We start from the raw sequence: 17139 nt of genomic DNA on the forward strand, positions 1-17139 counted from the left end.
AGATATATATATATATTTAACTTAGGCGTGTTATAACACTATATTCTTGAAAACATTTTTATGTTTAGGGTTAAAGGTTAAACTGTAAACATTTTGATATTATGGGCAAATAATTTTTTAAGCTCTTAAGTGATGGTGGCTCTGTACGATCCGGTTTGAATCGGTTATAACCAGATCAACAATGATTACGCCGCCAAACATTTGTACTTTTAACGCTGTGTACTTTCGTTTATGTTTTATGAAAACAATTGCTTTAAAATAATAAAAACCCTGTTTTAGTTACAATAATAAAACTAGAAAAAAAAACAATATTTAAATAATGCTAAAATATGGAAATTGCATGTAAAAGCGTAGTTATGACTGTAGCTTTAAATAAATATAAGGTTCGGCAGCTGCTCGCTTGGAGGCACGAATGCAATATAGAGCTATACTGTTAGAACATAGCAGAACACGATCAAATCAAATCAAAATATACTTCATTCAAGTAGACTTTTACGAGCACTTTGAATCGTCATTTTACGGAACTATATTAAAAGTACGGCTACTACCCGTTCGTAATGTAGATTAAAACCGACAAGAAACTCAGTAGATACTCTTTTCCAATATTTGAAATACATTATAATATACCCTGCACGAATATCAACAAGTATTAGCTGCACGGGACTTCATCATCAATATAATCTTCAGTTGAATAATATAATATAAGTTATCTTTTAAAATCTAAAAATCTCAGAAAATTCCATACGACATTCGACCGATTAAAGCTCCTGAACTACGTCTCGTAAAAAATTCTACTTCCGTGAGCGAAACGAATCGTTTCTTGAATGCGTATCACGGTACGCCGGGCCGGATTTAGGGGAGGGTAACCGGAGCAACCATGGGGCCTCCACATGTTTATAAAAAAAATACTAATTACTGTTTTAAAAGTTACCGACACAAGTGAATAAATTATAGCTTACTGAATGAAATTAATATATTCTAATTAATTCATTATATATTTATTAGGGTCTCCACGCCACTGTTGCTCTAGGACCTCCACTTCTTTGTGGCGCCAGTGTCTCCAGACCTTTAAATCCGACTCTGACTGTACTGCCGATTTTCAACAATACACGAGCGAGATATGAACTACAATCTAACAGAATTGTACTGATGGATTTCTTACAGACCAGACAATAGATTGCGTGGATAGTTAATTTTTATCTGATCGGGACAAAGATAAAAGGTTATTGTTATAATATGTTTATTGCATATGTTTATAATTGTTTTTTTTTTATTATATATAATACTTGGTGTATACTTGATGGTAAGGCTTTGCAAGCCCGCCTGGGTAGGTACAACCCACTCATTAGATATTCTACCGCCAAACAGTAATATTTCGTATGGTTGTGTTCCGATTTGAGTGATTGAGCAAGTGTAACCACAGGCACAAAGGACATAGCTCACTGCTTATTCTATTAACATAACAATTTACGATAACGTCGAACTTGGATCGAATTATAAACGAGATAAAATCGTAAACGTGTCATAATAAATTTGACGACATCCGTGGTCGAGTAGTGTGTACACCGGTTTTCATGGGTACGCCACTCCGAGGTCTCGGGTTCGATTCCCGGCCGAGTCGATGTAGAAAAAGTTCATTAGTTTTCTATGTTGTCTCGGGTCTGGGTGTTTGTGGTACCGTCGTTACTTCTGATTTTCCATAACACAAGTGCTTTAGCTACTTACATTGGGATCAGAGTAATGTATGTGATGTTGTCCAATGAATGTTGGTACAATATTATCTCCCTGTACAATTCCGGGCACAATGAATTCAACATCTCAGGTCTAGTTAACAGCGCATTGACGATGTTAAGTGTTATACTATAGAAAGTAACGAATTAGGTACCATCAAAAAACGATAACACGTTTGCCTACATAAATTAAAAAAAAAAAAACTTACTCATTAAGCACTTAAGAGTATAATTTAATGTAATATTAATTGTATGACATTTTTTCCCATTGTATGTACAGGAGAACTAATAATCAGCCTGTAAATTCCCCACTGCTGGGCTAAGGCCTCCTCTCGCGTTGAGGAGAAGGTATGGAGCATATTCCACCACGCTGCTCCAATGCGGGTTGGTGGAATACACATGTGGCAGAATTTCGTTGAAATTAGACACATGCAGGTTTCCTCACGATGTTTTCCTTCACCGCCGAGCACGAGATGAATTATAAACACAAATTAAGCACATGAAAATTCAGTGGTGCCTGCCTGGGTTTGAACCCGAAATCATCGGTTAAGATGCACGCGTTCTAACCACAGGAGAACTAACGAATAAGCAATGTGTCAGAGGATAAAATCGTACAATCTGTTCGTCGACGTTTAATTAAACTGTCGGAACGCTCACGTGCTGTTATTACAATTTTAAAACGGACAATTGAAAGTAACCGCGTTCATGATGTTAGATATGGAAGCCGAAACCACGAGCACCTCGGATTGTCAATAGAATTGTAATTATTACGTTCGTTGTTCGTAACCTGAGTTCCAAGATAGTTGTCAAGCGGGAAATTTTATAAGATTGGTCTTTGGGAAAATAAAAAATTTAAAAGTATATTTATTTATCATTTTTAGTCTTTAGAGATCATCACCAAATTCACAAAGTAACTCATGATAGCCTCATATCGGATGACTTTGCGGTGCACGCGGGTGTTCGCCAAGGCTGCGTCCTATCGCCGCTACTCTTCTTAGTCGTTCTTGGCGGAATTATGCTTCGCATCTTAGATTACAGGAGCCGCGGCATAGAGTGGGGATTATCCAACGTCTTGGAAGACTTGGATTACGCTGATGACCTATGCCTGCTGAGTCATACCCACGCCGATATGCAAGCTAAGTTTAACGATCTAGTATAAATACATATGTTGTATAAAGTTTTCATCAAACTTCAAAGCTCCATTATAAATATATTCTGAAAAGATATATGCCGTTAAAGCACTGAAGTAATAATCAATCACAAATTAAGAAACTCAACTATTAAGGTAACTCACCGATATATTCAGTATATCGAATTAGAAGTTTGAATTCGGTGTTAAACCGAAGATGTAAAAATACAAAAAGAACGAAATCGAAAGTTCTTGAAACTTTGAAAGGTGCGGGAGTGTGGCCGCATCACCGCCAAAATTAAATAGGAATTATATCCATATTCAAATCAAAGATATAATTATGGGATAATTATTTTATTTAATAAAAGCCAATTATAAGGCAAAATAAATCTGTCATAATAAATTTCCGACATTTTCAAACAAATACTAACACTTTATTGGATGACAGCTAACAAATTAATCTGAAACGATGCAAAATCACTTCCAACAAATACAACAAACGAATTAGATAATAAAATCTAATTTTAATAATTATTTCACTGCACTGATAAAATAAATGTAATTAATTTTATTATTTAAATTCAAAGAAAATGCCAAAATGGGCTAGCAATACCGATATATGGGAAGTGGCAAACGGGTTAACGGCACGGATTTTTGACACGAATTGACACTTTTGTGACGTTTTATATAATTTTAAAAAAGTTAAAATTATATAAATAATTTTTAATGTAACAAAGGGATAACATGGTTTCCTCAGGTTGGTGCTGCAATGACGTTTCAACCGATTATTAATGCTTAGATGATTAATACTTCCTGCAGTATAAACGTATATGGACATTGCCCGTATGCAAGTCTATCTAGCTATTTAAGAAACAAAAATATAAGAAATACCTTTGTTAATATTAACCTTAGAACAAAACAAACATCAAAATTATATTTCTACATTGATAATCACCAGGTTACTCATTTACTTGTCAGATGCGAATACTTTAACCGTACATCTTCGATATATGTATGTAGGTGCAAATATAAAGAAGGAATGAGCCTACGCCTTGGACACGCATACACCCTAAACATCTATGTAAAATTGGGTTTAGAGATCACCCTTTGTGTAAATGTGGTCTAGATCAAGGTTCCTTATCCCATATACTGTTTTATTGCCTCAAGCTCCTGCATCCCCTATACGACGTTCCCCCTATTTAAGTTCTTCGCCCTATGTATGTTTAATGTTTGTGTTTAGTCCACTTTGTATTTTTTTATTTAAATACATTAAGCGCATTAAAATTAAGTTGTAAATTGTTTCGTGATTGTTCTTATATGTTACTTTAATAACAATTTATGGATTTAGTCTTTATTGTTTTTTTTTTTTTAATTTTGGACAACATCACATACATTACTCTGATCCCAATGTAAGTAGCTGAGGCACTTGTGTTATGGAAAATCAGAAGTAACGACGGCACCACAAACACCCAGACCCAAGACAACATAGAAAACTATTTTATTTATTTTATTTTCTACATCGACTCGACCGGGAATCGAACCCGGGACCTCGGAGCGGCGTACCCATGAAAACCGGTGTACACACTACTCGACCACGGAGGTCGTCAAATTTATGTTTTTATAATTATTTATTATTGTGTTGTTTTTGGTTATGGGCTTACAAAGAGTCTACTACGAGTACTATTGCCTTCAAAATTAAATCGAGCCTGTACTTTCGACCGCATCGTTAAATCTGCATCGCGTCTTCCCCGTCTCACGTGACATTGGCGAAATAGTCTGTGCCCTTTCGCCACCAAAAAAGAGGAAAAAATAGACTGGTGACACTGACTGTCTGACGTCACTAATTCTATGACTATATTAATTTCTCTGCCTTCCGTTTAAAATTTAGAAGGTAATAGTCGAATGCAAATACAGTAATACATTATTCATTTAGTCGGCTACCAAGGCGGGTAAAAGTGTATGTCGAATCACGGATAAAACGAACATTTAAGACTGTGCAAATTAGTTATAATTTAACTTTAGAAATATAACTTTCCAGGGTTACGTAGAAAAGTCAACAAATATATAATATTTTAATACAATTATTCCGTCTATCCATTTGGCTATGTTATACATGTTTAAAAATACATAAACATATAATAAATACATAGTATTTATATTTTAATTATAAGTCATTATTTTTACCCCCAGAAATAACGAGAAGAGTTATATTTACTAATCCGAATAATTACTAAACGTTCATTGGTCGGCTATTACGTCATCGGACACTATCGACCAATCACAATTCAGATAGAAGTCAATAGTCACTTCGATTTCATCAGCGATTGCGGTATACTAAACTAAACACTGTATACTAAACTCGTATTGTTAAAAGTACTGTTGAAGTTATTTATTATTAAATTAATAAACAATCTAACGTATATCAGTTATTTCGAAACTGTTAAACTATCATTATAGATTAACATTTGAATATTCATAAAACACCTCAACTTCCTTCAAGCCAACGAAATAGCACGGAACCACTACGAAGGCCTTGTGGCTTGGCTGGATTGATTACGTTACTAAATCCTTCTAAAAACTAACAGAGTTAAATCGAGGTTAGAAGCCGTTAAATATGCGAAATTATACTTTCTATATATTTTTTTTAATTATATGAATTTGCCTACATAGTAACTTTATATTATTTTACCAAAGTAGAACTGGGTTAATTGCGAATATTATTATTAAGACAGAATTTCATACGCAACGACCAGTGATAGTCAATTAAAAAAAAAAACCCAAGTAAAGTTTATTCAAGAAATCTTATACGAGCTCTTTTGAATAGTCAAACAGCGAGATTAAATTAAATTTAGAACTACCATTTTTTTTTACCACTTTTATGACAATTATTATTTAATCTTTGTCAACCATAAACTTATAACCTATAAAATAATATCTACTAATGTATGAGAAACCGAATGTTTGTAATGCCAAACTGAAAAAAAAAGCAAACTCTGTATCAAGTTTTATTCAATCCTGCTTGAGTTGGTACCACCCACTGATAATTATTTTACTGCGAAATAGCAATACTCGATAGCCAATGCAATTAAATACAAAATTGACGAAAATAAACGAGATCCATAACTGGCGACTTGTTTATACAAGATGTGGTTCTACACCAGACATCCTAACATCGTACTTTGACGTATACATAAAAAAAAAAAAAAAAACTAAGAACGCATTTAATAAAGTATCTACTAGTACATACTTTATCAAATTGTCATAAAAATAATAAGGTGTGTCTACATTCCATGAACATAAGGCAGCGTTATAAGAACGTATTCTGTTCCCACCTTAACGATAACAATTTAAAAAGTAAATAATAAAAATGCCACTACACACAACTAATCCAACTATTGTTAGCTTCGTATAATAAAAGCACATAAAATAACTATTACAGTACAGTATAATTGCGTTTTAAAGTTTTCAGGGTACGGTAACACTGTTAGCGTTACTTGACAAAAAGCGTTTTGTGTTCTATTAATTCGAATAAAACACGTATTAATGGAAGGCAGCGAATGAAAGCTAGTGCAACATTTTCAACATAATAGTGTACCAAACATTTTTATCAGTCCTTCAGACTATTGTATGATGCTTTTAATAAATGTACCTTGATCTTTTGTTCAAACCCAGGCAAGCACCGCTGAATTTTCATGTGCTTAATTTGTGTTTATAATTCATCTCATGCTCGGCGGTGAAGGAAACCATCGTGAGGTAACCTCCATGTGTCTGATTACAACGAAATTCTGCCACATGTGTATTCCAGTAACCCGCATTAGAGCAGCGTAATGGAATATGCTCTAAATCTTCTCCTCAAAGGGAGAGGAGGCCTTAGCCCAGTAGTGGGAAATTTACAGACTATTCATGTAATGTAAATTAATTATAATAAAACCTTTTTTCTTTATTAATAATTTGAATGCTTCGTTCTCTTTGCTATACAATATATAATAAGACGCTAAAATCTCAATTATTATCTGTGTTAGAGGAAAATGCAAAATAAAATATCATTATAGTCGGTAACGAAAGTAGCAGACTCTCACGCTTACGCACGGACTCAAAAACGCTTGCGCTTATCAACCCGCGGTTACACTACCGCACCCTATATTTCGTTACTCAGGTATAATAATACACTGCAAAGGTCACTTGGCCACGACTCGGAATTCAAACGGCTGACCATTTAACTTGGACCTGTCACTTTTGGAATTCGTATCTATCCTGTGGCATATTAATCATTCTTGCGATTTTGTTTAACATGAAAAAAATATTTTTTTAGGAATTTCGAAACCTATGACAGGTTTCGTTTTGATTTCATTTCATTGTAAACTGTGACTCATCTACATTTGGCGCTAAAATGATGAAACCTCTTATAAATTATTTTTAATATTAAACAGTTTACACATTAGTTCAGTTAGAATGTTTAAGTTTTCATTTTTTTTCTTATACATCCGTAGTACCGCTCTCTAACCGGCCAGCAACTTATTTCCGCTCTCTAAAATTAAATCTTTGTTAAATCGTAACAATTTAGTAAATTGCAATCAAGAATCCTCTTTATTTTTCTGCACATCTACGGCTGGAGCTCTTCAAAATGAGACCATAACCGATTTTTTATGTGCAGCCATCGTCCCATAATCACTGGGACAAAAATCGGCTTACGTTATTACTATAAATGGCTATGTTATAAATAATAATTTAGCATGATCTTAAACCTTCGACTTTGCAACATCACAGGACAGGATATACGGATTCAAAATCGATATTCAAATATCGAATAAATAATTTTTTAATGATTAAAAATCGATGTTAAAAAAACTAATTTTATACAACTACTGGCGTTGAATATGAAAACCCGATGACGTTATCTCCACCAGCAACAATGTAGATAAATACATCGTAGCTTCGAACGAACAATTCTTCCAATCAAAAGATTTCAACGCGTGTGAGCTCGTTTATGTTTGAAACACCAATACTGGTACGAAATTTCAGTGATGACATTTTTATAAAATTAAAAAAAAAAAACTATTTTTGAATTTAGAATTTACATTTATAAATACATTTTTAAGTTAGCGACATTGTATCCATACTGCCATGGATCATAGTAGGAAATGTCTAGTGTGATACTAAACACATCACATCACACAACAATCCTTCATATTGCTATAATCCAATATATGAGTGTGCCAGTGTAATTACATCCCAGAGCTGCAAATATTTTGAAATCCTAACCAAAATAAAAAATCCATGTTAGCAATGACATACCTCAGCTTTGCTCGTATTATAAATTTCCTAATAAACAAAATTTAAACTAACTGGAACGAACGTGATAAATCCAGCTCTAACCAGTTTAAACCGAATACGCAGAATTCTGATTCAGTTACTTATTTCTATCAACTCGAAAACAATATAAAACAAAAAGCTCAATGAAAATTACAAAAGATTTTATGTACTGTGTTTTCACACAAGATTACAACATATCTCTTTTCAAAGATCTTTGTAATTTTAAATAAACAATTAACCGTGGTAATGCATCTTCACGGTGGTTCGATACTATGCTTAAAATCGAGAGGTCATGAATGTGGGTGCTTGTTAAATATTATACACAAGGTCGCCATTTTGAAACATTTCAAAGTTAGCCTTAGAATAACTATTATACCTGGAAACAAATGGAAAGAGTATTACAATAGGTATTCGGGCCTGAATGAGCTTATTTTTAAGGATTTCTGAATTAAACAATTCTTAATTTTTTTTTTCTAACAATTCTTAACACGGTGTCTTAAAAACCCCGAACATATAAAACCGTGGTATTACATGGTGACCTATTGGATTACCATCTAGACTCTATAAAGCTGTCACTGTTCAATTTTTAGGGTTCCGTACCCAAAGGGAAAACGGGACAATATTACCAAGACTCCGCTTTCCGTCTGTCACCAGGCTGTATCTCATGAACCGTGATAGTTAGAAAGTTGAAATTTTTACAGATGATAAAAATATTTAACGGCCCTTCCATACAACAGACATGATTTTATTGCTGTATTTATACATAATGGTACGCAGGCCTTCGTGCGCGAGTCCGACTCGCACTTGGCCGGTTTTTTATACTAAATATTTTAATGGCATACATATATATAATCTACTACGTCAAAATAGAATTACAGAATCGAACATACTACGACAAAGCTCATATCCCATCAAAGCAAATGTCACAATAAAACTCGTGACACACAAACAAACACACATACAATCAACATACGTAGCGGGTCACGTTTATTTGGTCATCGGATTGACCTAAAGTATAACACTCCCTTTTTTTTAAACGAAACCCTGTCTTAACTCCAATGAAGTAAGATTGCCAATCCTTTGTATTATGTCCTAGCATGAAATAGATCAACTAGAGTTAAACGAATTTCAAACTTATCGCCAATGAGATAGCGTTTAGTATCGTAGTTCGATTGCTCTAATGTGTCAGTCATTGTTCATCGTTTACGCAATATTAGACCAAAGTACTATCAAATTAGAGTCGATTATCCTACGTGTTGAAATGATTGCGTTAGCTATAAAGTTACTAACACAGAGTAAAGATTACGTTGGGAATAGCATCAAGATATATAATTTTAAGTTTAGAAATGTAATTTGAAAATTAAATTTTCCATTGTTTTACATCAAATACATTACTCTGATCCCAATCTAAGTAGCTAAAGCACTTGTGTTATGGAAAATCAGAAGTAACGACGGTACCACATACACCCAGACCCAAGACAACATAGAAAACTAATGAACTATTTCTACATCGACTCGGCCGGGAATCGAATCCGGGACCTCGGAGTGGCGTACCCATGAAAACCGGTGTACACACTACTCGACCACGGAGGTCGTCTAGTCGTTTTACATGTACATACATATAAAATACATATACATACATATGTACATAGTTTAATATGTTTTATATGTATATATGTGAATGTTGGTCTAGTAGCTAAATTCCAAGATTTACATACTCGGTGGTAGGGCTTTGTGCAAGCCCGTCTGGGTAGGTACTATCCACTCCTCAGGTATTCTACCGCCAAAGGGCAGTACTCAGTATTGTTATGTTCCGGTTTGAAGGGTGAGGGAGCCAGTGTACAGAACTATGGCGATGTAAGTATTTATAACTTAAAAACGTATAAATAAAAAAAAAAAAAATCCAAAGACCGAAATAACGCACGCTGGATGGTTACTGTAAAAAAAAAAAAAAATTGTCAGGTCGATATCACTTCCAACAAACAACCAATTCCTCCGCACAAACTTATTACGCAGATATTTGATACTTGTAAATAGGTATCCTATAGGCTGGTCCAGTTCTCTGTTTAGTAATTGTTGAAACTAGGTTTCCGGGGAGTTAAAATGTTGATAATGTATTTAGTATCAACGCCCCGGCGAAAACTCCATCATAGTATACAATTAGAATGCAAAATTCATGACCTAGATAACGAAGAGACACAAAAACCGACACAAAGACCATATTTAGTCTAAAGCTAGTCTCACTTATAATTTGAAAACGAACCAATTAAAAAAAATTAAATTCTGAATGCCTTTTAAAACACTGGCCATTTGAATGAAAAAGACGAATGAGAATGGTCTTTGACTCACAAGCTCATTTATTTTATTTATTTTTATTTTATTTAAGTCATCTTTTCTTTTCATTCTTTCAATCCTCGTTTTTTAATTAAATGTATGTTAGGGGGTAAGTATTACAACATATGATTAAGAACAGAACCTTGCAAATATAAGTATACCTATATATAATTTTACTATATGTTTCTACTCTGCTTTAGTAGCCCAGATTTGCAATCTACTATAGTTAATTCTGGAATCTTCTGGAATCTTCTAAAATACACAATAGTTAACCAGTTAGTCGTATTAAATGCGATTAAATAGGAACCTAAATAAACGTTCCATAAAAATACGAAAAATAATAATTTATTTCTAAACATGTAAAACATATCTCATTCACAAAACTTTCTCTGAATAATTACTTAGAGACCAAAAATTATATATAATTATTTAATTTAGACATTACTGTAAATATTTTAAATTATAATTATTTATTAAGTAACAAATTATATTCAAATTGAATGTTCACTATTTATTCTATCAAGAACTTTGTAAAAAAAAAAATATAATTTTCACTTACTTATAAATGTCTAACAACAGGCGTTAGACAAAGGAAATACACTCTCAGTAAAACATAACATGTTATATATATTTAAAAGTGTTCATAAAGATCACTTAACAACAAAAAACAAACCTTGGTACTATTTGTATCTCCAACTTATTAATAAAATATTATTTGAAAATTTTATTTTCTATTACAACGTTTTGAAGTACTTCGCAAATCATACGTAAATTATATTTTATTTAATCGTTATTAACCTTTGAAACACCATCGATTTGGGTCAAAGGATGTGATTATTGGACGTTTGATCACCTCCCATCAAACCAGATCGAGACGATATCATTTGTACATAATATTATGTTAATATATTCTTAAGAACAAACAATTATACTTTCATGAACCGAACACATCCATATTGATGTTCTGGTACGCATTTAAACGACATTACGGTAATTTGTTTCGGGTTTACAAATACCCATCGGGACAGATTATGTAATATTCGAATTAGAATTATACAATTAAACTGATGCGTGATTGAAGAGTTACTCGCATCGGCTGCAACGGCCCGAGGCCCAATTCAAAATTCGAATACGTATCTGTCAAAATTACCGCGCTTCCTGCACCCTTCCCGCCCTTGAGAGCGACCACTTACTTTTTTCAAGCGCGTTCCGTTTCACACCACGCGGCCGGCGAGTATAAAAACGGGCGGCAACGAAATGAGAGCAATCAGTAGCCTTCGAGCAGTCTACAACAGAAGTGCACGATGAGAGTTCTGGTTAGTTGAACCGGTCATTAGAAGCATTGTGTAACGTGACCAGTGCCGTGCTTTACTAGTGCTGTGCCGAATCGGATTGTCTATAATGTGGATATATTTTACAGATTGTTGCCGCCGCCATCCTCGCCTGCGCCGCAGCCGCTCCCTCCGGAGCCCTGCTGGCCCATGGCTCACCCTACGCTCACGGTCTCCTCGGCCATGGTGCCCCTCTGGCTGTAGCCCATGGCGCTGCCTATGGTTTGGCTCACGCCGCTCCTCTCGCAGTCGCCCACGCTCCCGCCGTACCCACCATCCCCCCAGGTGACATCCATGGTGCCGCCATCGACGCTCACGTAGACGCCACCGACCACGCCCGTGCCGCTGTTGACGCCGCTCGTGAATACCACGACCAGGCTTCCGAGCTCCAGGGTCAAGCCATCAACGCTGCCGAAGATCACGCATGGCAAGCGGTCGATGCCGCTCAAACCGCCCAGGCTCAGGTTGACGGTGCCGCCGCCGGTGTCGCTCCCAACGTAGCCCGCCAGCTGGCTGGTCACGGTCACGTCGCCGCTTACGCCGCCGCTCCCGCCCTCGTCGGTCACGCCGGTTACGGTCACGCCGCCTACGCCGGTCACGGTCTCGCCGCTCCCCTGCTCGCCGGTCACGGCGTCGCCGCTCCCCTTCTGGCCGGACACGGTATCGCCGCCGTCGGAGGCAGCCATTCCGTCGCCACCTCATCTCTCTCCCAGACCCACCCCGCGCCGGTCGTGCACGCTCCCGTCGCGTACGCCGCGCACGGAGCCTACGGAGCCGGACTCGCGCACGGTGCCTACGGAGCCGGACTCGCGCACGGTGCCTACGGACACGGACTTGCGCACGGATGGTAAACTGTGATAGATATCTAGCCAAAAAATCTTAATACTCATGTTTGGAATGTAATTTAAATGTAAAAAAAAAAAAAAAAATTGTACAGAGCATACAGAAGGCGAGGATGTGTGAATAAACGAATTAACTTATAAATACCTTTGTTCTCATTTGACCGACAACGCACCAAATTAAAAAGATAAAATAAATAATCTCGAATTACGTCACGAAAATAATGATACGAACAAGAAATTCTCACGACATTCTATTTCTCAGATCGTTAAAATGTCACAATGTTTGATACGTGTAGGTACTTAATTCGTAATGTCAACTTGACATTTCAAATCGTACAAATTAACAAAACACCATAGCATAAAATTAATAAAATACGCTTGCAACAAAAGCGGAAGTATAAAAGACCTTGGCTTGTATAATTATAAAAAAAAAAAAAAAATGATCGTGGTATTTTATCGGCCGACGACAAAAACATACCTACGAAATTATTTTTACTCGGGGTAAGGAAATAGATTTTGTCATTATAAGTTGTTTTTTTTTTTTATTATTGGTAATATCGAATGTCACGAGTCATGAAGTTAATATAGGTAATAAATAACTATATCAAGGTCAGGTGGAGCTTTTCTCGGAAGCGAACTTTTAAAAGCTCAAGATTTTTTTTTTCATAAATAATACTTTATAATAACAAAGTGTACTTTGATAAATATAAAGCTACAAATTGATATTCTCCATTAAGCAAGTTTAATTTGTTAATATAGATACTTTTATTAATTTGCAACGTATCTATGTTTGTTCGGGTTGAATCTTTAAAGTCGATTCAGAAGATAACTTCAACCGATTGAGCTAATTTTTTTTTCAATTCCATTGTATTAAATTTTCACAGATTAAAAAGATAATTCAACTCTCAATGTCACGTCTAGAATGGACTAAATTAGACCTTATTACGAATTACTGGTTATATTATTATAAAAAAATATATATGTAAAGTTAAAAGCCTTCCAAGGCTATAAACAATTATTCTTAAATTACAAATCATTCAATAATTTAATCAATTGACATAATAATAGCTTATTAATATTCCACTGCAGGGATAAGACCTCCTCTCCGTTTGAGGAGAAGATTTTGGAGCTTATTCATCCACGCTGCTTCAATACCAGTCGGTGGATACAAATGTAGCAGATTCACAGCTGACATATTTCACCGCCGAGCACGTGATGCTCGCGTTTGAACCCGCAATCATTGTTGAAGCCTCGCGTGTAACAACTGAGCCATCGGCTCTTCATATCAATATTTTATAGTATAGTTTTTACTTGTTACGATCCATGGCCTTATATTTCCAAAATCTACTTTTCAATTTATCGACAATTACATCGACTACGAGGAAGGTTGGGAGCGGCTCTCTAACCACTTAACATTAACAGCCTGTAAATTTCCCACTGGGCAATCTCGGCTCTCTCCCCAACAACTTCATAAACAATAACAAGAACGTAATCAATCAAACAATTAAAAATAGAAACGTAAGCTTCGAATTCCGCATTAAATATTAATAAAATACGAAAAACATTGATATATTGTTTTAAACATTCTGACGTAACTTTAATTTACACAGATATAATTTATAACGTACGTTGTGCAATCATAACGATAGTATAGTTTCGCCTACGTGATATCGTTTTATAAATATATTATTATTATATTTAATAAGTGAGCTTGTTTGTTTGTTACGCTTTTCACTGCTCAACCGACCATCACGGTATTTTGCTTGATACGTTGTCAAGTTGCAATAGAAAATGATTGAGTGGACCTCATACCCGACCCCAACCGAAACTGCTGACAGACACTAGTAGTATTAGTTCTTATATATTAAAATTATAACAAGGGCTTTATGCAAGTCCGACTAGGTAGGTACCACCACCCACTCATCAGATATTCAACCGCCAAACAACAGTACAGTTGTGTTTTTACGGTGAGTGAGCCATTGTCACTACAGGCACAAGGGACATAACATCTTAGTTCCCAATGTTGGTGGCGTATTGGCGATGTAAGGAATGGTTAATATTTCTTACAGCGCCATTGTCTATAGGCGGTGGTGGCCACTTACCATCAGGTGGCCCATATGCTCGTCCACCATAAAAAAAAAGGTTTTTCACTTCACACGTCGTTAATCCGACTGAGTGAAATTCTTAAATCACCATCAATTACTGTCGCATTAAGCTTGATTTTTCAAGATATACTTTTCTACCAACAACTTACACTACGCAAAGCTTAGAGAGTCACACGCGAATTCTATTAATTCATTCCATTAAAAAAAAAAAGCCTTTGAAGATTTTGCCCCGTGGTTCAATCTTTAACCACGATCATATGCTTCGTTTATCTGCGTTTATAATTCAACTCGTGCTGTGAATTGAAGGAATACATCGTGAGGAGATCCCGCGTGCCATGTGAAATTGGAACAACGCAGCAGGCCCATTATAAATCAGGGTGCCAAAAATGCCGCGCCGATGACTGTCAAATCGGAGACCATCGGCGAGGCGTCCAAGAAGGTCTCTTACAAAACATTTATGGGGGAAGAGAAAGGAAGATCGCCCGAGTAATTTTCTCCCACAAGCACAGGCTCCAAGTATTTCCCTTAAAAGTAGACACAGTAGATTAAGGCCAGTATCAAACAGACCGTTGCATATTTTACTTTAAAAACAGAATTGTTATAAAGAACTAGATTGAGTACCAAAAAAACAGAACAGCGCTCATAAAAATATAATCAAATTCAATATCATATTCTATCATCAATCTAAATACGCACTTCGGAGTCGCGCATACGCATAATTCCAATACACACTGGCTTCCTACTTCCGGCAACATACACAAATACGCTATGAGGCAATAAAAATAAAATTAATTAGTTTTTACATACACGAGGCACCCTGATCGGATTTCGACCACGGCATTAAATCTCAAGGACCTCTACCTACTGCGCAGGCGTATTTATAGTACCACAGTCTACTGGTTCTTGCCACCACCTGCTCATTATTCACCGCCAAACATCAGTACTTTAGTATACAGTATTGATGTGTTCCGGTTTGAAGAGCGAGTGAGCCAGTGTAACTACGTTGCACTAAAAATGTACATCTTCACAAACATGAAAACTAAGTTTCGGTTTGATACTGTAATATTAGATAAAGATCACGTTCGTAATTATAACGAACTAGTTGTCGGACGGAGTTTCGTTCGCGTTTTAGGCATTGGTGACTATCCAACCCTAAAACTGGGTGTTGTGTATAAAAAGGGTTACAACCATGCTTCATACCAAATTTAAATGCCTTTGATTCAGTTGTTTTGCCTTGAAAGCGTAACAGACATACTTGATGATAGGGCTTTGTGCAAGCCCGTCTGGGTAGGTACCACCCACTCATCAGATATTCTACCGCCAAACAGCAGTACTCAGTATTGTTGTGTTCCGATTTGAAGGGTGAGTGAGCCAGTGTAACTACAGGCACAAGGGACATAACATCTTAGTTCCCAAGGTTAGTAGCGAATTGGCGATGTAAGGAATGATTAATATTTCTTAAAGCGCCATTGTCTATGGGCGGTGGTGACCACATACCACCAGGTGGCCCATTTGATCGGCCTACCTTTACCATAAAAAAAAAAAATCAGACAGACAGTAACTTTCTCTTTTATAATATTAGTAATAGACAAAAAACCGCGTTTACGTATCATATAATTCCGTTTTAACATTCGAACCACACACTATGGTTACGGTAATTACGTTTCTAACGGACGATCAATCATATAGCGTGTCATTATTTGTATAACACATATTGCGTCTTCGATGTCCGGCCGAAGTAGGGTTCACATTATTCCAACAAAACCGGGACACATTTATGGGTAACAATACGATTCTACTGCTAAATCATAAATTCGTTCAAAGTATACAACTTAAACTCCTAATTCGATGTTTGTATATTAAATATAGAATAAGATACATTTTAGAGAAAGTAGAGAAATCCCCTAATTTTGTAATATATATATATATATTTATTAATAAACAGATATAAAAATCTATAACAAGCAATAAAGAAAACCAATTTATAATTAAAACAAAAAAATATATGAATACTAAACAACAAAAAAAAAGGTTATTCTTTATCTCAGTTTACATCGCATATGGTACCTTTAGGTTAGGTCTCTAGTGAACATAAAACATAATCGTGTCAGAGGGACCCAAAGGAATGATTTCAACGCAGGAATGGTTTCAGTGTCGTAATTTTTTTTTATAATAATTAGGCTCACTCGTACATACACTGCGTACTATCGTTCGGTCGAATGGGCAGACCTGGAAAAGTCTCTACAGAATTAATGTAGCCAATTTAGAGTCTATAGCCTAAAATACTCGCATATATACGTATTCGATATCAAAAAGGCGATTGGGATATAGTTGCTTTCTCTATATATCTATTTG

General features: G+C 35.7%; 2 protein-coding genes across 4 annotated transcripts in view; one reads left to right on the forward strand and one right to left on the reverse strand.

The window, feature by feature from the left end:
- The window catches only part of LOC113391856 (WD repeat-containing protein 7), a 130116-nt gene that overhangs the window by 22337 nt on the left and 90640 nt on the right, over positions 1-17139 (reverse strand). The gene's annotated exons all lie outside the window — the stretch shown is intronic.
- On the forward strand, positions 11699-12821 carry LOC113391867 (larval cuticle protein F1-like). Its single transcript, XM_026627989.2, has 2 exons — positions 11699-11822; positions 11927-12821. The coding sequence occupies exons 1-2, from the start codon at positions 11811-11813 to the stop codon at positions 12686-12688; spliced, it is 774 nt and encodes a 257-aa protein (XP_026483774.1). The 5' UTR covers positions 11699-11810; the 3' UTR covers positions 12689-12821.

The sequence above is a fragment of the Vanessa tameamea genome, chromosome 28 (genome assembly GCF_037043105.1).
Source record: "Vanessa tameamea isolate UH-Manoa-2023 chromosome 28, ilVanTame1 primary haplotype, whole genome shotgun sequence".
Lineage (NCBI taxonomy): Eukaryota > Metazoa > Arthropoda > Insecta > Lepidoptera > Nymphalidae > Vanessa > Vanessa tameamea.